General features: G+C 39.3%; 1 protein-coding gene across 2 annotated transcripts in view; it reads right to left on the bottom strand.

Annotated features, from left to right (window-relative positions):
• The window catches only part of MYRIP (myosin VIIA and Rab interacting protein), a 414556-nt gene that overhangs the window by 211326 nt on the left and 180033 nt on the right, over positions 1-23197 (bottom strand). For both annotated transcript variants that reach the window (XM_014942311.1, XM_014942322.1), the window contains one exon: positions 21929-22078. In XM_014942311.1, the coding sequence (XP_014797797.1) occupies positions 21929-22038 (110 nt within the window). In that variant the 5' untranslated portion in view covers positions 22039-22078. The remainder of the gene's footprint in view (positions 1-21928; positions 22079-23197) is intronic.

Raw genomic sequence — 23197 nt, forward strand, 5'->3', positions numbered from 1 at the left:
CAAAGTTCTAACTCAAATTCCTGAAGTTAACAAACCCCCAGCACACACTCAGGAAGGTTGAGGCTGGAGCCCAGGTCACCCTACCCAGCTAATCCCTTGCTAAGTAAAGGTCTCTGCCCAGCTACAGGCTTTGTACCCTTAGAACCATGGTGGTTTCCTCAGGTCGAGTATGTGCTCAGCTAAGCTTGCAAATCCATTAGAAAAGGATCAGCTTTATTTCCCAGGGTGCTTAAACTGGCTCCCAGCTTCTCCTCCACCTCCGGCAACCCTATCCAGTTTCAAAGTCCTGTATGAAGGGTCCTCCGAGATGCAACACATCTTGGGACACCTCCAAGAAGCAATATGGTCCAGAACCAGATAGGGCTGCCAGTTTCAGAGCAGGATGAAAGACCCACAGAAGCGGACTAGTTCCTCTGCCCTGCACTCCCCTGAGGCAGAGCAAAGTTAAAACCAATTCCAGATCAGTGCAAGAAACCTGGAAGCGAGTTGCACAGCCAGATTCAAATGAAACACAACGTTATTTATGCTGTACTAGAGCTGCCCTTTGGCTATAGAGAGAAAAGTACACCTCAACCCTCTTCTGTTTCTTGACTCATGCCAAAGGGTACGGGAAAGAAAAGCTGCAAGTGGTGGGGAGGCAGAGCAACAGAACACACGGATTAGTCAGGAATAGAGAAGAATTAGACATTGTCCTGGTTTGAGTGACACAGGACTCATTTATCCTTCAATGATTTTACTTGACAGTAAAGTCTCTTCTATCTAATGCTTGGGAAAACCACACTTTTAGAAAACTCTAGTGTCTGAATTTGTGAAAATATTTACTCTATAGCCAGCTAGGGTATGTGGGTTTCAAGGTCTCAGGGTTTCTGAGCCTTGCCAGGTGCAGGGATGAGGAGGAGTGAGACCTGGACACTTGACCCAAGCTGCCAACAGAACTATTTCATACCATGAACGTCACATACAATACAAATTAAAAAGTTTGCTGAGGAGTGCTCTCTCTCCCTTGACAGCTCTGATCCTGAGAACTTCTTGCTCCGGTGCCAGACCCCTGAGCCCTTCCCTTCCTCCTGAAGCCGCAGCACTCGGTGTCCAGCATTTGCTGTTCCCTGCTGGGAGAGCACAGTGTTCTCCTGATAGAATGGGCTGAGTATAATCCTCCTATATTTTAATATTGGTATCAGGATCAACATTAATTTTTTAGTATTATTTGCATTACTTATTTAGTTTTATTATATTAAATCTGTTTACATTTTAACCCTTGGGTGTCCTTGTTTTTTTCCCCCAATTCCCTTTCCCAGGTGGGGAGAGGTCATCAGGTGCTAGAATAATTGTCTAAACTTGTTGTGGCTTCTTCAAACCATAGCAGACATACAGCATGAACATGACTTTTCAGAAGAACTTTGCAGTGAGATCAGCCGAGAGAGGTGAGGACAAAGCAGCACTGCTGCAATAGCGATCAGAAACGTTCCATGGAGAGAAGAACAATTACACTAACATTTCCCAAGTGTGAAGATTGCATTTGTCCCGTGAAATATTGTATTCCATTAACTACAACACTGTCCCAGGACACTTTTTACAGGAAAAGGCACTATCGGAAATCTGGTTTAAAGATCAGTTGCAGGGGATGAGGAAAACAAACAGCACGCTCAACTCAGATGAAGCTCATTTCCCCAAAACAAAGTCACCTTTCTGAACTCCCTCTGACCAATGCCTCTGTCACCTATGGTCCCTTGAGTACTATCAAGTCCATTACAGGGGATTTTATAGTACTCAAATAACCTGGAAAGATCCTGCATTTATCTCTGCCAGGTATTTGTGACTCATGTTTCAAAAAAAAGGCCACTGTACCATGCTTGGCAGCTTAATATATTGGTACTAATTTATCCCTGCACTACTTAATTTGGTGAACTTACCACAACTTCAGAGACTTTCCTGATACTTTCCTCATAAAGGTCTGTCCTTTCAGCAAAATGAGTAGCTTACAACTGTCAAAGTTAATTAAAGCAGTCAACATAAGTCCACATTTACTGCTTCCAATAATAAACACTTTACAAAACATCAGCCATGTTTCAGTGTTACCATTCAGAAGAGCCAAACTCACTTCTATTAGTTCAGGAATAGACTATTTAAAGCTGTGATACATTTCGAGTCCTACAAGAATAAGATGAGACAAATACAAAACGGGAAACTTACATTATATTTCTCACTGTATTTTTTATTTTCCCCAAGTGTTTCTGAAAGACTCCTAAAAAGCAAAGTCCTGCTTGCCTAAAGACAAGTCCAAAAATGTACAGCTCCAAATACTCCAAGGGACAGATAACAGGGGCTTTGCAGGTTTGTTGGTTTTTTTTTTTTTTTCTTACCACAGACAGTAGAGAATGCTATCTTAGAATTTAAAAGGAAAGATTAAGAACTCTTGGCTTCCAGAAAGCAAGTAAAAGGAATTTTGTATCTGTCACTTTACCCCAGAGATAGTTGAGAAGTTACCTACCGGAGGGTGGGTTGTATTTTTAATACCTGGGTTGACAATACTGAGCGACTTAACTTCTCCCTTACGTATAATTACAGGGAAAGACCATTTAGACAGCAGCAAGATGCTGGTTCTCCCTTGCAAGGCTCTTTCTTGCAGGCGCTTTGTGCATTTTTTTGTCAGGATTGCATCTATGCTGGAGCGCAGTGAGACCCACAACAGATCTGCTTGAGCTCAGAAACAGTCTAGTACTGTTTTTTACTGCCTGGGAGCTAATAAGCCCCTTTTCAGCCTTAAGACCATAGGTCGGATTGGTAGGACTTGGTACCACTGCATGGCCTTACTGCCTGCAGCTTCTGCTAGCTTTACTGCCCAGAGCAGGTATTCCCTAAGCAAGCTGATGGGCTTCAAGATCAAGACCCACATCTTCCAGTCAATGCAACCAATGAATTGGTGTGCAAGGAAAAAGCAAAACCCTGGAAGGAGATCAGAACATTGCAGTCAATGCAGAAAACCTCCCACCACTAAGCAAAGACAGGTGAGAGACAAGCTCTTCATTCCTGGGAATGATTTGCCCAAATCATCTATGATCCTCCATCCTCTTCAATTCAGCATTAATGAAGCGACACCAGACCAGCTGGCAAGAATTACAAAAAATGCAATTGAGTGAATGGAGCTTTGATTTGTTCCTGGAACAGTGTCTTGGCCCAGGAAGTGGGTCCCTCTCCTCTTTCTTTCAAGCTGGAAAACTGGCCATGGCAACGCTTCAAGAACACTCAAGTGGATGCTTGTCTCCTGCTAGAACAGCACAGGGATGTTAGCTACCAAGTTTTAAACCATTTCTTTTATATAAGCAGATAAACTTATTCAAACATTAATTTTCTGGTGAGGATAAAGACTTCAGCCATCTTAAGTTCCCTTCAGATGAGCAACAAAGCTTTTACAGTATTATCCCCTAGATATGTAAGTACCATCGTAGATGGATTTAACAGGGGACAATACCTACATAAATGTTGAACAGTTGCCTCAATGTCAGATGCCAATACAATGTCTGTACTTCATTGCTGTGTTCAGTCAGTAAGTAAATAACAAACACTTGTTATTTTTTTCATCAAATTTGTTAGCAATGAGGTATAGTGGACTGGTGATACCACCATTACATTTTCCCAAGGCATGAAACAGAGAATGCAGTAGTATCATCCGTATATACCAGGGAAACAGAGGTGAGAAAAAAGGAATGAGGAGCATGTTGTCCTTTGGTCGATGAAAATAGGAAAAAATGGGGCAAAAATTGCACTTCCTCCTCCTCTTACTACTTCACAAACTCAAATATAGGATAATTAATTTTTTTATAGGCTAAATTTAATCAAACAGCAAAAGTGTATTATATGATCAAATAAGAAATTCCTATGGAACATTCTGAGACACTTTAAACTGTAAATCACCACTTGCCACTTTCTCTACAGCAATTTACTGCACAGCTATAGACAAATATTTTATTACAGATTGCAAGTACTAGCAATCACAGTATAAATCTGTGTTCAGAAAAAATCATTAAAAACAAAAGCTAAATTTTACATATCTGCTTACCAAATCCTTGTGATAAGTCCAGAAATAATAATAAAAAAAAAAAACCAAAAACAAAGTATTTACTGTGCAATCTGCAATGTGAGATGAGTCTTGGATTTTTTGTTTGTTTGTTCCTTGCACAAGACAAACATTACCAGGCAAAGTCCTTCAAAGCCTAATTCACTGTTACCACTTTAATAACAAATTCACCTTTTCCAAGTACATCTAACGACACATTATCCATCAACGCTACTGGAAACCAGCTCAAATAGGGGAAGTCTGAGTATTGCCCACTATAGGCATGTTTGCAATCAACTAAAATCTGCCTTTCAAGGGATAATTTAGTTCTTTCTCATAGACATTCAAAAGACAATTGTAAATGGAAGGGTAAAAAACAAATAGCCATAATTCTCATTCTCTAACTATTAAAGATCTAGGTCCATAATGAAAGCTACAGACACAGAAATGGTATTTGATTTGTACCCAACCTACGGAACCTAAAAACATTAAGACAATTGCAAGTAAGAGGACTTCAATAAAAGCCTCAATATGCCCGAACTCGTAACTTTTAAAGTGTTAGTACCTCGTGGGTGGGTTTGTGGGATGATGGCTCCAGAAACATTAACTTGAACTGAAACACAACTCTCCTCTATTTTTTAAGTTGCAGACTCTCTCCCAGAGACTATTCAAAGTCACGCTTGTTTGACGAACGTCAGTATATAACTTCTTATTCCTCAGAAGCCCTGAAGACAAAACACTGCGAAATTGAAACGCAGACGGTTTTATTACTTCTTCTGCGATGTTTTACCAAAAAAAAAATCTAATTACTCACAATCATGCAACCCTACTAGTGATGAAAAGGCTGCACAAGCAGTATTTCCCATCTCACCGATGCTGCAGGGACTTTAATAGGGCAGCAAGGCATGAAATTGAAACAACTCGGCTCAACTTTTGCAGCAACGGTCAAGTTTGAAGACAGCATAAAGCGGACAGAGAACACATCTGATAAGAGAACTCCAAGAAACAGTTAACATGGGACTTCAAATAAGCAGTTTTACATTTAACCTTTTAGAACTAGGTGTACATTGAAGGGTTTCATTGAAGCAAATATGATTGTACCTGCTGCACCTTGCTAAATCAAATCACAGGCACTCAGAGGTCATGAAGCCACTTCCTTCTCTTCCCCAAAGGAGGACAGACAGGGATTTAGGAGTGTACATCTCCTATCATCTACGCAGACACATAGACAGCCATTTCAGTGAGATGAGTGCAATTTTCTCCCCTTCCCACACACTTCAGTATCCTGCCTCTTCCTTGGCTCCTGACCACTGCAGCCACGGTGGTCTCCACCAACAGCCAGGATCGCTGCAATGCCCACAGCAGCTGGGCTCTGCTCCTCAGGAAACTTCAGGCTTTTCTGCTCTTCATACAAATTCCCTCTCAGAGGGCCACTGTGCTACACTCCCCTTCCAGTCAGTTTTGGGGGCAAATCCTCCAGATTTTGCAAAACAGGGAGGGCAAAAGAACACCTTTCCAAATTATTCTTGCCAGGAAACAACATCAGCTTTTTAATAATGTATCATCAGGCTAAGTGTGAGCTTTGTTTAAAAATAATCTTTTCATTGCTTTTTCTGAGATCAATAGCAGAGTCATTATACAACCAAATGTTCTGTAATAAACACCACTGGTTTATTATGGCCATAGAAATCGATTTACTGTCTCAAAATCCAGAACTGTGACAATATGTGCAATCTTCTAAACATTTGCTTATCCATTAAAGCACACCTTAAATACCTTTCTAGGAAGCACAACATGTGTGACCAAACCAAGTGAGGCAGTAAGCAATAGCTCACAAGCCAGATAGGAAAATGAATGCTTCGCATTTATTATAGCTTAAATTTAAAGCTTTGCAAAGCAGTGAAATACTTGGAAACAAACTAGGATTTCAAAAAGAGAAGACCCTTACGATACGTATCATGTGTCCCAATACATAGATATTCAGCACCCACATATAAACAGCCTCCTCTAAAGTTTTCTCTAGAGAAATAAGTCCCCTAAAACCAAAATCTTCTAAAACATCTATGGAACATACCGCACTACCTTGATTTTAAGAATAACCTACATGACTATTCGATGAAAAACAATTGGCATATCATCACAGTACAATCCTGTGTTTCAGACTTATTTGTTTTTAAGCCAGCTTTCTAATTTATCTTTTCATCTCTTCTACAGAGAACATTTTAAATGGAAGTGATGGTGGACATGAACCTGTAACATCTATTACTCAGGCAAAGGTCCACTGTTAACCCAGAAAAAGGCTGTGGTGCATTGGTACTGGAGAGTAACCTCAGGTAAATCAGTACAACTCATTAGAAACAGAGCGTAAGTAACATGGGCCCTTCATAAACAGCTTTAAGATTGCTACAGAGCTTTTATGAGTAGACATAGTGCTTAGAGATATAGTTTAGTGACGGGTTTTGTCCATGTAAGGTTGACAGCTGGACTAGATGATCTGAAAGGTCTCTTCCAATCTAGACAATTCTATGATTCTGTGAAAGCATTTGTTTGTAAGTGAAGAAAGAAATCCATAGGAGTAACACAGAACATAAGAGGAGTTTTATCCATGAAAAGCTGAGCTAGATTCATATTAGAGGCAGCTAAATCATGAGAAGATAAGCAGGATAAAGTGAACATCAGCTTTGATTTCAGCAGATAACAGTGGCTTCTGTGATAGTCTTTCTTCTTCCTCCTTTCCCCTCTTTTCCCAATCTCCCTTGTCTCAGATAACCCCAATCACCATTACAAATCACTGTAAAATGCTGAAGCAAACGAATCAAAGGAAAATCCCACCACACTGAGCAAGACATCAAAGATATGCCTGAAATGCTCTGCCAAATTTCCAAGATTACTCTACTGCAGCAAACATCGCTTATTAGAAGATTTTTTCACTGAATTAAAAAAGCATCATAGCTGTTTCCAAAATGCCTGCCTGTTCGCGTACACTACAATTACATACTGCCAATTTACTCATCACATTAATGGTAATTAATGCTAATGTTAATAACTGATGCTAAAGCAGCAATGCCTGTGGTACCAAGATAACGTATATATATTTAAAATCATCATTTCTGCTCAAAGGGCTGACATCAGACAGCCACACTCTCCTTTTGCAGCATTTTCTCCTTTGTTAATTTATTCAAAGCAGGTGTTGTTTGTCCAGGAGCGTTTGTGTAGAAGAATATTTTAACATAGAGCCCTGTTGTTGGGAATTCCCTGCTCAATAGCCTGGGAGACTGTTTAACTGCTGAATCTCAGCCATTCCAATTGCCATTCCCAGCAGGAGTCACTACTGCCTCTGAGGTGTTACCTTACTTAACACAATTATTATAAATATATGACTGGGGGGAATTTTTAAAACAATCTACATTATCATAAAAAGTGCCAATGCTATCAACTTAACCAGGGAAGCACAGGTCAAAACAGAGTAGTACTGAAAAGTCTGCAAAATGAATTTCTGTTTTCAGGTGATGATGGAGTTGCTGTCCTTTCTCTTACAAGAGTCCTAAGTTGATTAAATGGGATGCTGCATCTTTTTGCATTACCCGAGGGCAGAAAAGCTTTGCTCTGCTGCGCCTGAAACTGCTTCCTCAATTGATTAAAGACAAATGAAATTTGAGCAAACTGCAGGCCAGGAGAACACTTTTTGGTTGTCATAGACTGTGCTAAGGATTAGAATAATATTTTGTTTGATTAGAAAGAAAAATCATTCCCTTTTGTGCTACTAATACTTATTTTCTGTCCTCATTTTTATTCCAAAGGCAACAAGATAAAAATGCTGGCCTGGAACTAAATTAAGAGTATGGGAAACAAAAATTTAAAGGCTATTCCTCCTTAGACCCACTAAACAACATTAAGATACCTTCCAGCACTTCCTTACAGACAACTGATGTGATCTAAATCAGGAAAACCTCTGTTACGGCTGGCTGACAGAACTGCCATCTAAAAGGATGTTTTACACTATTTCAAACACATTAATGCTAATTCAATTTAAGTAATTCAGCCTCTGAAACTGGTCCACTCAGAGGTTCCAAGCTAGTTTTTCAAATCTCAAGTTTGCATCTTTGGAGAGCTACAAGTCTAGCCTGTAGTCATGGCAAACATGAAGGTCCATGTTTGACTTGTTATAAACTGGAAACAAAAATTTAAAGGCTATTCCTCCTTAGACCCACTAAACAACATTAAGATACCTTCCAGCACTTCCTTACAGACAACTGATGTGATCTAAATCAGGAAAACCTCTGTTACGGCTGGCTGACAGAACTGCCATCTAAAAGGATGTTTTACACTATTTCAAACACATTAATGCTAATTCAATTTAAGTAATTCAGCCTCTGAAACTGGTCCACTCAGAGGTTCCAAGCTAGTTTTTCAAATCTCAAGTTTGCATCTTTGGAGAGCTACAAGTCTAGCCTGTAGTCATGGCAAACATGAAGGTCCATGTTTGACTTGTTATAAACCTCTTATTCCCAAGGCTGCCCTTCTCTAACTTCTCAACTGCTCTTTGCAAAGCACACTTTGCCAGTGTGGTTGTACTGATTAGTATTCCATTATTCAATAAACTCTTAGTATATTATACTATATTAATATACTATTATTACTATATATCATTTAATCTAATAATAATAAATCAAAGTTTACAGGGAAAAAGAAATGGAAGTCCAGACAGTGGAAGGAATAAGAGTCATCAGGCTCCTGTACTTTGCTGCTGAGACATAGACAACTTGCCATCCCTGGACTGTTATATAAACTGCTTAAGAGCTCCTTTCTGAACTTAAAGCCACTCAATTTTACACCAGTTCACTGCCTGCCACAGAACAAAGCTGTCAGTTCACAGATCGTACTGGCTAACTAGGTTTTACGTCAGCATTAAAGAACTGTTCTCAAAAAATAAAATGTTTAAGATACAAAAATTACAAATACAAAGCAGTTTTAATTATTTTACTGTAAAATTCTTTTTCTTTCTTTATCTAGATGACCAATCAGCTATATGTGAAACACAAATTCACATTCCACTCTCACGCATTAAATGCTGCCAGCTGTAATAATATAACAGTGATAAATCAACAGGCAATATTTATGAGGCACATAGAAACTTCAAATGGGATCTTATGGCATGAAACAGATTTCTTTACTAGTGACAACATTATTTAGATTACAGCCTCCTAACAAGCGATGCTCCACACCTGTCACACAAGAATTTGACTATTTTCGTATTAGTCCACAATCCATTCAAATAAAGTTTTCAAGAGACAGAATCACAGGTGACATTTTGCCATCAGCTGAAGCGACATTGATTGAAAAGACAGTTCCATTCTTTTATGTGATCAAGGCAGTGGAAGATGGCTGCAGGACTACCTCCAAGATGACTGGCAGCCTACATGCAGTTACAACAAAGCTTTTAAAATGAATCAAATTTCCAACATTCCCAATAGAAGCACACAAATTTATTTTATTTTCTTGTACTGGGAAGGGAAAGGGAAAAAACAAACAAACCGCCAAAATTGAAACAGAAGCAAAAAATGCACCACCTCCTGCAGGTTGAAGAACTATATAAAAAACAGAACCACAGTGGTAATACTACTTAAGGAACTGCCCTTCTGTTGATGGCAGATCTTCTATCACGGTACAAGGGTCCCCTCCCTCCCAGTGTTATGCTCGGAGCAAAACTGGAAAGTGGAAAAAAGGTGGGAAAAAGGTGAGATGTCACCAGCACACAACCAGCCAGTCTCACTGACCAACACTACAGTAGCCAAGAGAGATATTAGAGACTGTTTCATTAAGGTCTCATCCAAAGTGTTTCTGAACAACAGAAAAATTTTATTAAATCCCTCCCACCTTCAACAGGCTTCTTGTAATTACTTCTTGATTTCAAGTTGTTTTGATTGACATGCAAACATTGAGTTCTGTGCCATTTCCAAATTATTTCACTTCCGATGTGCTTGACAAAAAAATAGCTACGTTCAGAATACCCTTTCAAGCTGGAAGTGCTGTGGAAACACACCACCACTTGCAGCCTACATCCTCCAATATTTCCTAGCCAGATTACAATCCCAACAGCACAAAGGAAGACAGCTCATTTGCCATAAGGCAAATGTGTTAATGAAAACCTACTGTGGTTTATGGGAGATTTATATATTTTTTTCTTCATGGAAGTTGGATAGCAGTCAACAGTATTAGTAAAACTTTACTCATTCTAAATTTTCCAAGTACCACAGAGCAAAAAGACAAAAAGAAGGTACGTTTGAGTTCAGCTGCTTTCAGGCGAGTAAGTCCTAACTAGGAGGAGAATCAAAGGATTAAAGCAATAAAGGAAGAGAGGCACAAGCAAATATAATTACTAGTTTTAATACATGCCAATGAAAAATAAAGGAACAGGCTGTTCCAGTGTCTGCTCTGGTGTGCAGTTCAGAGACCTGCTCTAAGCTCAGACACAGAGCCAAATATCCACCAATTGCAAATAAAGACAACGGCAGATTGACAACTGACCCCAAAGTTCAATTACAGTGAAAAGTATTGCTCTGTAGTAACTGCCCATATGTTAGGTTCTGCCCCAAAGCAAACATGAAGCTCCTTATGGTGCACCTCAAGGGTAAACTATAGTAACCTCACATTTATCATAGGGCAGGATCATATACTTAGGTAGCACCCATCACAGCAATACTTTGCGGTATCTTCACTTGCCTACCACCCTCAGCTGAGATAGAACAGCTGATAATGTTTGCATGCCTAAACGCAAAACTTAGTATGTTAATTTATACTACTTTACTATTATTATTATTATTTTCTCCAAGGTAACAAAATTAAATCCATTTTATTTCACACATGCAACCAACAAATGTGAGAAAGTGTTGCAGTCAGTATCTCCAAAGACATTTCTGAAACAACACTTCGGACGTGTTGACAAAGTGTTTTGACGTCTTCGGAATTCTCACACACAGGTACGCCCCTTTTTCCCTTAGATGAAAACATTCACCAATTTCCATTTAGAAAGAAAAACGCTGAGAATTTTGTCACTTGTGAAACAAAGATCTCTAACACACACCTCTCCGAACTCAGTCATCTCTCTTCCCTGCCAAAAGTTGTCTGGCAGGCCTTTGAACTCACCATAAACGTAGAACATACATATAAACACTAAAAACTGAGCTCCCCTCCAGGTACACATCGTTACATTTCTGGAACGCAGGCTGATCGTGGCTTGTAATGGTTCAAACTGAGACAACAGGAACTGGCCACAAAAGAGGCCAGAGACTTCATTGTCTATGGACATGGAGATTCTTTGAGCGATCAAAGGCAAAGTCCATCCCTTGATTCACCAACAATATTTCCTCTCGAAATAACACCAACAAATCCAATTTCCAGTCAATATTATTTTCCTTAAATCTAGTATTTCTGAAATATTATAATATTTTTAAGAATGGTTACTGCTTTGTAGGTAAAAGCAAAAATCTTTTGCTGTTGCAGATATCAGTTTTTCTTAAGTGTGTACTTTTAAAACTTACGTAATGCATATGTTTCTGAAAAAAGTAGTAAGTCATATTTCAGATTGTCAAACTTCATAATGATAAGCAGTACCTTTATTTTCTTGAAAACAAAAGATGAATGATGACAGGAAGCCATACAGCTTCAGACAGATTCACCCAATATATTTAAGATAGGAAGCCATACAGCTTCAGACAGATTCACCCAGACTGATGCAGCCGAGGACAGGTCTACAACTTGTGGCTATAGAAACTCAGTGTCAAACCATTCCCTTCTTGCATTAAAAAACCCAAAACAAAACAAAAAACAACCACATTTTAAATACAATACTTTTTCCAAAACTGTAAAACTTGGCCCATATAGCATATAACTTAGTGAACGACGTACGGAAATGCATTCAGAGCATCCTGTGCTGTAAACTCTAATACAAAGGATAAGCCCTAAATAAGTTACAGTATGTAACCTTTCTTTTCATATTTATTTACATGTTTTACCATAACTTGGGAAAGTACTACAAATTGTAGTACTATTACCACAAACTTGAACGTAGGAAGTTCCATCTAAACATGAGGAGGAACTAAAAAGTACCACAAACTTGAATGTAGGAAGTTCCATCTAAACATGAGGAGGAACTTCTCTCCTGTGAGGGTGGCAGAGCCCTGGAAGAGGCTGCCCAGAGAGGGGGGGGAGTCTCCTTCTCTGGAGACATTCAAAACCCACCTGGACATGTTCCTGTGCAACCTGCTCTGGGTGACCCTGCTTTGGCAGGGGGTTGGAGGAGATTATCTCCAGAGGTCCCTTCCAACCCCATATCATTCTGTGATTCTGTTAGCATTTCAGCTTAGAGCAGTGGTACAGTTTTGGAGCAAACCAACTCATCCTTACTTATCACAGTTTATGTCCCAGGTTGGTTTTGGTGTGCACAAGCTAGATTCCTTCTGGAATCCCTTGTCCTGGGATTCCAGAAGGGAAGGGACTTAAGATTTTTTGAAAGGGAAATTATTAATCTTTACTTTAGATAGCACAATACATACACTGATGCATCCGTTTCATGTATCTCTCTTGTAAACTCCCTGGTTGCTCAAAACAAAGGCAAAGCACCTTTAAGAAAATTTCTTCTCCTGCTCTCCAACACCTCTTTTCACTTCATGTCCATAAGGGTGTCCAAACTCTCTATCCTGCTACTAAAAAACCAAGTTTTCTTTACCAAAAGGCTGACTGTTGCAGTGATTACTAGCTACCCAATGGGGTAATTTTCTAATTATTCACCCAGCAGTGCCTTCTTGAGAATAGAAAATGATCATTTTTTGTTCATGTATTTGCAATTTGGTCCCGCACAGTGATAAAAAAAATGACAGACACAGAGTAGATGAGCCCGGCTTTCAATATGGTGTCTGCCCGGATCTAGCCAACCTCTAGAGAACCATCAACTCTGAATTCATGGGACAATGTGGGGCAGAACTCAAGAGGTCCATTGTGATTGATCCTTATGCTCAAGGCAAGATCCAGAACCTGATGGCATTTGGATAGAGCCTTAAATACCTTATCCTTAAAACCTGTAACACAATTTCCCGAGGAACTTCTTCCCTCAGCAGATGCCCTCTGTCAACCCATGAACATCTGTACATTTTTCCCATGAACTGACACTGAGCTTTAATAAAGAGGTGCCTGATAACTAAACAGAGATTATATTTGAGGAGATCAGCATCTTGTTTCTTTAGAAAAAAGGCTGAAGCACTTTCTCTGCAAAAGGCACTTGAAATTTAACATTTTCAGCAACTATTTTCAGTGCGACTAAATTGTACAGACAGGAGTCCATACTCAAGAGACCATCCCTTCCCCGCACTGCAGGGCTAGTCAGCTGAGAGTAGATTACTCCTACAAGTCACGTTTCACAGCTTAGACTCTTCATACACAAGGTATCTAAGATTAAATATTGATTTTACATTATAGCTATTCATTATCACTAGGCACACTCACTCCTGTTAGCTAAACTATGGCCGTTAATTTGATTAGTCACAACCCATAACAAAGACCAAATTACCACAAAAAAGGCCTGCAATAAGTTTTATAACATCCGTGCAACTTCATACTGCTTCCTTTATTAAATACTTACCCACAGGTCGTGCAAGGTTGGGACAGTGTGTGTGGGCTGGACTTCAGCTACATCTCCCATGGCCTGCTCAGTGTTGAAAACATTAGCCAGGGATTTTTCTTTCTTAAAAGTTTCTCTAATACTCCTTAAAATTAGGCCTTTTTCTTTGTGCCTTCTTTTCATAAGCATTATCTCTCATTTTTCTTAGGATCATCGAATGGTTAGAGTTGGAAGGGACCTTAAAGATCATCCAGTTCCAACCCCCTGCCCTGGGCAGGGACACCTCCCACCAGACCAGGTTGCTCCAAGCCCCATCCAGCCTGGCCTTCATGCTTGTTCTTCATGTTTGGTTCACCAGCATTTCCTCTCAACTGAAACTGCATCACCTTCTTTTCATAAGCATTATCTCTCATATTTCTTAGGATCATCGAATGGTTAGAGTCAGAAGGGACCTTGAAGATCATCGAGTTTGCCTTCTTTTCATAAGCATTATCTCTCATTTTTCTTAGGATCATCGAATGGTTAGAGTTGGAAGGGACCTTAAAGATCATCCAGTTCCAACCCCCTGCCCTGGGCAGGGACACCTCCCACCAGACCAGGTTGCTCCAAGCCCCATCCAGCCTGGCCTTCATGCTTGTTCTTCATGTTTGGTTCACCAGCATTTCCTCTCAACTGAAACTGCATTTGTAAACACATTTTGAAAAAGCCAAACGTCACACCTGGGATTGCCTCTATTAAAACACTGGGCAAAAAATTCCAGGATGACAGTTTGGGGAACGATGTCCTGCATTTGCCAAATAACTCATTGAGATGTTCTGTCCGTGCCTTCTCTATAGCATCTATATGGTATTCAGATAACAAGGACAGTCACAGGGTGTTCCCATTACAATCACAAGCAAGATGCAAAGAACTGGTTTTAGAGGCACCTAAATATAAGCTGCTCTTTGGAAGTACCCTGGCAGTTTTCCCTCAATTAGGCTGAAAAAATTTGGACGCAAACCTGTAACTTAAACAGCTGAGAATTTTTTGCTTCTACTGCCAGATTCTTTCCAGGGCCCCAATTTCTCTCTTGTAAAGCATAAAGCTAGCTCCTACTGTCTTGTTAACACTTTGTCTGCTGATAGGCGGAGCAGGCACCGATGCTGAGTCAGCAGAATTCACACACTAGATTAGCACCAGGACCATCAGTTGTCAGAGCAGGGAGTTTTGGGCAAATCAAAGAAAGAAGAGGTGCAGACTCTAAACACTGCTGCCCTGCAGGTGAAGCAAGATGTTGTATCACGATGAGATACCTACTTCCAATCCTAAACACAGTATTATTTGCCAGCAAGCAGCACGCTTGGATCAATGCTTCTTGAAATTAGTGACAAGGAACTGTTTCTAAATGCATTTTAAAGTGCATCCTCACTCTCTCCACAGCCAAAACAACCATCAGCTATCTGGCTTTTAGGCAGAATTCATCCAGGTCACTAACTATTTTTTGATAAGCAACTTCACCTGACCTGAGAATTGGGCTAAGGGATATCTGTTAAAATATTAAACACTTAGTGTGCAGCCCTCTCTCAACAGCGCAGCGTAAAGCATCTAGAACACAGATGAAGTTACTGGCAACTCTTAATCCTGACAGCCTGCTTGAGCTAGGAAAAAGGTTTCCTTGCATCTTGGAACATTATGTAACAAAACTGATGATAATCTATAAATAAAGATGTCTTGCTCTTAATCTTGTTAATCAACCCTTACTTCCAGGAAACAGCTGTACTGCCCTAGATCTGTTTTAATCTTGTCTCATAGGCCAAAGCAGTAGCAAAATAACAAACTAAGTTGCAGCTATGATTCTGATGAATCATTCATTGCACTCGAAAATAAGATTAGACAGATGAGTGCTAAACTTAGGGCAGTTCAGCAGAGCCTTGCACTGGAGAAGAGTGCAGCTGCGTTAGCTTGGCAATCCCAAAGAGCATCTTTCTCAGAGAAGGAGTAAACCACTTCAAGACCTTTTATCACAGGGAGAGAATTAAAATGTATGTATCAGAACAGCCCGTAAAGAAGTGCAAGCCATTCTCCTTAGCACAGTGTGGCCCTACTCTCAAGCCTCGTGGGCAGAAGCAGGGATATGAAGTGGTATGTATCTTACACCCTCCCTCTCTGGATCCCTTGAGGAGTTAATGAGCAGGCACAGGAACCAGAACAGTGCATACCTGCTACCAAAAAAAAAAAAAAAAAATCAGAATAATGGACAGGAGTTCTCCTTGAACTATCCCCACACTGTTCATCAGAGTGAAGGCCAGGCAGGCCAACCTTATGAAATCACTTTGAGCAACACGGTACTGATCAGAAGTTCATCTGCTGGAACTCCGAAGCTTGCAGAGATGATGAGACCAATCTCCCATTCCTTCCTCACTAGGAAAGCAGCTTTAAAATGGCTTTGTTTGGAGGAGAGGAGGGAAAACAGGCAGGGATTTTTGATTGGTTTTTTGTTTAAGGTATCTGATACAAGCCTGCCACAGGAAGGAGGAACAAGAACTGATATTCAGAATCAACAGATAGCTACCCAAATGTTTGACTTGGCATTTTGCCAGTTTGATATGACTCACACAGACAATATTTCGATTAACAAAGGTTGGAAGGAGTTTAATATTGTATCCCCTACAAGACCCGTGACGCGTGCTGTGAATACAATGAAGCCTGCTGTAGTCTGACAAGAAAAAAGCATCAAACCGGTTTCTGGGTTTTGTCAGGTATGAGAATTTGTTTCCTAAGAAGCCTCTTCATGAGTCTACTCATGCTGCAATGAGCTATGATGCAAAAGAAGCTGAAAGAAGAAAGGATGTAAAAATTCTTTTAATTTAAAAACTTTTCATCATCTTCTACACACAGCTCTATTCTAGTCCCTTAACAATTCTTTGGCTAAAAGAAGATGAGAACAACCAGAGTGAAGAGGGCCCTTCAGTGAGCACACACATCTAATTTTTTCTGCAAATAAAGCACTGCTGGAGGTTTGGTCATAAATCACCGCAGTCTGCCTTTATCACAACTGAAAATGCAACTGCATAAAGACAGAAAAGCTGATACTCACCAATCCAGCTATGAAAGACACAACATCAGGCAAGATGTGGTGATGTTTCTGCCTATGAGCAACAGTCGACTCTCAATGCTTCCCTTGTGCTGTTCCAGTGACCCCACATAACTATATTAAGTGATTAACTTATTATGATTACATGCACATGTGGTACCAGGTGGTCAGTAATTTTTCCTTGTAGATACGTTTTCCCAGGTGATTAAGAGCAGCGGCTTAAACAAAAGAGAACTGTGTCCCCTGCAAAGAAACGTTTTTCATCCCTGATCGGTGCCAGTTTCACAGAATCACAGAATCTTAGTGGTTGGAAGGGACCTCTGAGATCATCGAGTCCAATCACAAAAAAAACCCCAAAAAAAACCCAACAAAACACACACCACACCAAACGCCCACCAAAAACACCTCACCCACCAACTAAACCCCACACTCAACACCTCGCCATAAACCAATAACCTTGGACACTAGAGCATGCCCTGAAGAGCCATGTCTACACGTTTCTTAAATCCCTCCAGGGATGGTGACTCCACCACCTCCCTGGGCAGGCCCTTCCAGAGCCTGACCACTCTCTCCGCATAAGTAATTCTTCCCAATATCTAATCTAAACCTCCCCTGCCCCAACTTCAGGCCATTTCCTCTGGGCCTGTCATTATTCCCTTGGGAGAAGAGGCCAACATCCACCTCTCTACACCGTCCTTTCAGGTAGTTGTAGAGGGCAATGAGGTGTCCCCTCAGCCTCCTCTTCTCCAAACTAAACATGCCCAGTTCCCTCAGCCTCTCCTCGTAGGACTTGTTCTCCAGACCCCTCACCAGCTTGGTGGCTCTCCTCTGGACACACTCCAGCACTAAGGTTTATCACTAGGAGACCACCACACAAGTGGCTGATTCAACATTCACTATAGTGATGGAAACTTTTGTTCACCAATGGTTATAGGAAGATGGCTTAAGTCACTTAGGCCATGGCCTCCTAAGGTAAAGTAGCTGCTGGCAGGTAAACCATCCGCTCTCTCGGTGGCTGATCTGCACCAAACCCTCTCTATGCCTGCCCCCTTTGCCACCCTTCAAAATTTTCTCCCTCTGCAGTCATTCCACATGTTAAATTCAGTATCACAACAGTCATCTTTTAACCCTTCCACATGGCAAAAAACATAACAGGTTGGGAACATCTACCACAGTAAGATGTTCCATCAATTTTTCTGTAAAATGGAAATTTCATTTATTTAAAACACTCTGACTTCTCAGCATTCCTGACCTGAAACAAATGGACAAGGATGTTTACAAATACAGCGGTAACTGTAAAAAAAAAATCAAAGGGCAAATTGATTTTACCCACAGCTGAGGTGAAGAAGCAGTGGCACATTTAGGCAGTTTGGAAAATTGAATACACAGGCAGTAAATGGAAACAAATAAGAGTCAGCAATCTCTTTCATACACCTGTTCATGTAAAGAGGCCTATCTCACAAACACGTGTTTGTCCTTGTAAGCTATCCGCTGCCATTTCTTTAAAAAAAATAAAAAAATAAAAAAACCCCCCAAAACCAAAAATCACAAGTTGCAGATATGATAAAGAATTTATACACAGCAAAATGTTAAAAGTTCAACCCTCAAAACAGTCGAATCTTCCCCATTGCTGATATTCTGTAGATGCAAGAAGTCTGAAATTCAAGGTGAAGAAAATAAATTTGTCCACGCAAAAACAAGCCATTAGTGCATTCAGTGAACTTGCTCCAGAAGCTGGCTATGGTTCTCAGTGTCCCAGTATCCCAGAGGCAGCCTGCAGAGCTGATGCACACAAGGCTGTAGTACACATCCCCAGCAGCTCAAACCCATCACCTTCCTCATTGTGCCAGATCTGCCTGGTTTGCCCAATTCAACGGATTCACAGAAAACCAAGCCCATCTACATTACAAGTCTGTGTTGGAATTTTAGTCTCAATGACTTCAGATGATTACACTAACATTGGAGTAAATGAAAACATAACAGTACTGCCAAAGAACAGAACCAACACATAATCAAAATAGAAAGATTATGGGTGAACAAGCAACAAAGAACAGTAAATATTATTAATCTGATATCAGGCTGAGCGCCATAGCAAAAAAAAAAAAAGAAACTGAACTGATATGAAGCAATAAGGCATAATAAATCAACCACACTAATCACTAACTATTTACATGTGGTTATCTTATTGTCATCTTGCTATTTTTAGCCAACTAATTGCTTTTTTACAAAATGTACAAGAAGAGCCTGATAACACTAACAAAGTTGGGAGAAAGACTAAAGCTAGAGAACCACTGCTAAAAATTCTCACTGCAGAGAGAGTCAAAACAGCTTTGCTGCAGAAAATACAGATGAATCAGTATGGCTTTTCTCCCCACCTTACATCATTTTATTTACATAATATGGAAAACCAAAATTAACATGTAACAATTGCAATACTGTAAGAGACATTGGTATATTAGCTCTAAACCAGTTGCCATTTTACTTTACTCCCTTAAAAGCATTTAGTAGGAATGAAGATAAACTTCATTTTTTGTACTGTGTAACTTAACTCTTCAGTTTCCCCTAGCAAAGTGAAATAAAAGCCATCAACCACATACAGTTTTCATAGCTACCACTGTTCTCCTAATATAGTGGAGATCTGTCATATATTGTCTTAAGTAGTTCTTGATCTTTAGAAATAATTGCTACCAATGGGAATAATCCCAGAGAGATCTGTGAAACAGCTACTTAAATCTTTGTAGAGAAAAGAAACCCCAAAATAATATTATCTACAGTATGAAGAATTACCCTATTTTAAGAAATTAACACATGCAAAAGCTTCAGCAGGTCAATCCAAAGACTAATGTTGCTACCCGGAATTAATTACAGGAATTAAAAAAACAAATCTACCTTTAGATATATCTTGGTTTTGAATTTATTAACAGGAGTCTAAAATATGTATGCCAGTTTTCTCTTTTTAAAAAAAAAATTACAAATCTTAACAATACTAAAGTAAAACTCTACTGTAGACTTTGCCAGCTGATAACTTTCTAAAAACAAATGCAATAGAGCCAAGAACATCAAAGCAGACAAAAAACTAATCTGCTATCTTACAGACTGAAAAATCTAATCTACAGCAAGGTATAAGTTTCTTATATGGTTACCTTTTCCATTACACAGTAAGAGAAAAAAGATTAGTTGCTACAGCCTTCCTTTTAGCTTTGCATTTGAAAAAAAAATTTTAAAAAAGGAGTATTCTGATTAAAAAAAAAAAGACATAGCTTTTAAGTCAGAAGTAAGCTTTGAACCTCACTGCCAATCTTTTATGGTCATTAAAATTATTTAAATTCATATCTTAAACATCAACCTGTATTTTAGAAACTGTGACTTTTCGGCTCATTATCTGCAGCACTTTAACATACTTTAATACTTGCATAAGGCAAGAACTTAACTCAACAGAAAAAAAAATGTACATACTTATATGTAAGCTAAGTCCATGTGTCTCTCCTACCTCTCCAGTATTTTACATCCCTTCTCAACCCAGTTTTCTACTTGTGATCATTCAGTTATCAAGTCTCATGGATAACTGCAGCAGCAAAATGGTAAAACACAACCACCAGCAAAAAAATTCGTCTGTCCAGGCTTTCCAATCAATAATCTATTATCCCTCCTCCTCCTCTTCTCACTATAGGATCTAGTTGTACAGAACAGGCAAGATGCCCCAGCATTTGCTAACTGTGGTACGCTCGAACTCAACAGAAAAAAAAATGTACATACTTATATGTAAGCTAAGTCCATGTGTCTCTCCTACCTCTCCAGTATTTCATATCCCTTCTCAACCCAGTTTTCTACTTGTGATCATTCAATTACCAAGTCTCATGGATAACTACAGCAGCAAAATGGTAAAACACAACCACCAGCAAAAAAATTCGTCTGTCCAGGCTTTCCAATCAATAATCTATTATCCCTCCTCCTCCTCTTCTCACTATAGGATCTAGTTGTACAGAACAGGCAAGATGCCCCAGCATTTGCTAACTGTGGTACGCTTGCTCCACTAAGATACCATCAGTCACCAAAAAAAAAAAAACCAAACTGAAAGAAAATCCCCACACTCACCCTCCTTAAGCTGTTTCTAGAATCTCTAGGCTTTGTTGGGAAAGACTACCCAAAAAAAAAATAATAAATCAGTACAACCCATGGCAAAACAGACACACAAAAAAATAATCCGCGTGCCATCCTCATCCAGTCTTTCCTCCCTGGGGCAAGGATCCGCTACCTGCCCAAGCACGAACACGCACAGTATGCCAAAAGCAAAGCAGCCCTATGCCACAAGCCTTCTTTCTCATTCCTCATGTTCCAAGCAGTTTCAGAAAAAAGTAACAGAAAACTGACCGGAGACAGGATTCCTCTCAGCTCCAACTGCACTTTACATATATACACATACACCTGGTTTTGTGTTTATTTCAGTCGTCTTCCTGTTCTGCTGACTTCAGCTTGATGCTAAGCGATAAAGAAACAGATCATACCTGTCACACTAGAATATGCATTTTCCAGCTATAAACATCAGACTATTCAAAAGAATAAATAATGATGTGTGCAGAGAAGGCAATTTAAAAAGTCAGACATCATAATCCAAGGAAGTATTGTTGAAACTTCAAGAAAAATGCTGCGATTCGGGTCTCTGTCAGCAGACCCGCTGTCACACACAGAAGTTCCTGGGCTGAGAAATTACCTTGCACCAAGTTCCATTTGTTTTCTTCTGCATTGTTTCTGCTTGCAATCATTTTGTACATGGATTACTGAAAGCAAAGTTAACTTCTCAAGACAATGGATAAAATGTCCCATCGATTATTTTGGGAGAAAGAGACAAGTTGAACTTCTTCACGATCAGATGCTTGCATAGAGACAAAGTTTTTGAATAAAAGAAAAGGAACTGACTACAGCAAGCAAAAAATTGTCTTCAAATAAACTTCTGTTTACATTGAAGTCAACCACTACTTTGCCTCTACTCAGGTGACAGACACAGATGATCTAGAGACCCCTGTTGTGGTTTAGGCCAGGATAGACTTAAGAAAAATTAATTACTCCTCAACTGAATTCATGTGGAGGAGTTTGGATGTTTATTACCTCTGTGATAGTAGTTATTATTAATGCATAGAAAAACACAGAAGATACCAATATTTAATGATGGTTTTATTCTTACCTCAGCCTTTCTTCTTCTTTCTTACGAAGGCTGAAGTCCCGCTGAACCACCTGGAGCACGTGCTCTGCTTCTTCATCAGTCAAGCCAGAAAGATCCAGTTTTCTCCCCATTATGTACTCTGTCCTGGATATGAGTAACTACGAGGAATATCTGAAATCAGAAACAGAAAAACAAAAAAAGGCAAGATAAATTTAAAGCACTGATATTTTTCCCCAAGTGTGTTGAAATCGCAGGCACATCTGCCAAAAAAAAAAAAAAAAAAAAAAAAAAAGAGAGCCGTGGCCAAAAACATCAGAGAAGAAGATGATTCATTCAGAATTATTACTGAAGTTCCGTGCACTAAAAAAAATCATCCCCAATTTAAAAATAAATAAAAAAAAGATGTTCAGCGTTGCCCTCAACAAGAAGCATTTTAAATTAAGGTGAAACCAGGTTTAAACATTTCTTAAGATTATATGCCATGAGTTTGCAAAACTGTTTGCAAAACGCAACCCCTGAGACTGAGTGTGAACCAAGAACACACCCCCCTGTAACATTTGAAATTATTTTGTACTACCAACTAAGAAACCAGGAATTATTTTTTAAGAACATAATAAAAAAGTAAGCATATGAATTTCAAATGCATTTCCCAGCATGACTGGAAAGATTTAGCTGTCACTGCCACTGTAATATCATAATTTCCTCTTTCTATAAGTGACAACAGAGGAGAAAAAGTAGTAGTCTATGTTATGTGTGAACTGAAGGTACTGTAAAGTTTGAATTAGAGTTTGGTCCATTTATTTCATTAATGAATTATCATCCATTCATTCTAATTTATTTTACTGTGACTTTTGTTAATTTTGGTGAATTTTAGTAAATTCAGATATCAGTATTCATTTCTCAGTATTAATTCATTAATTAAAACTAAACAAATTTTATATAAATCTGATTTACATAATTATTTGAGCAACCCTAAAGGTATCCATCTCCACATTAAGTTATGGTTTCAGAAACATTACGTAGATTTTGCAGCTCTGTTATGAGCTCCTAGCAATGTGTATAAAAACTACAAACACACAAAAGTTCTTACATGATACTGAAGAGGTAACTATTATTGCATTTTTATCCAAGGTAAGCGACAAGAAAATGAGACTGCATAAAACACAAACTGGTTATACCTCAAAAAAATACCTCTATGCAAAGCTGCTGTGGCATACAATTAAGTGCTCCAAATACTATAGAAAGTAAAAGCATGGGGGGGGGGGGAAGGGGGTCATGCCGTTTTTTTTC

Source organism: Calidris pugnax, unplaced genomic scaffold (assembly GCF_001431845.1).
Source record: "Calidris pugnax isolate Ruff unplaced genomic scaffold, ASM143184v1 scaffold23, whole genome shotgun sequence".
Taxonomy (NCBI): Eukaryota; Metazoa; Chordata; class Aves; order Charadriiformes; family Scolopacidae; genus Calidris; species Calidris pugnax.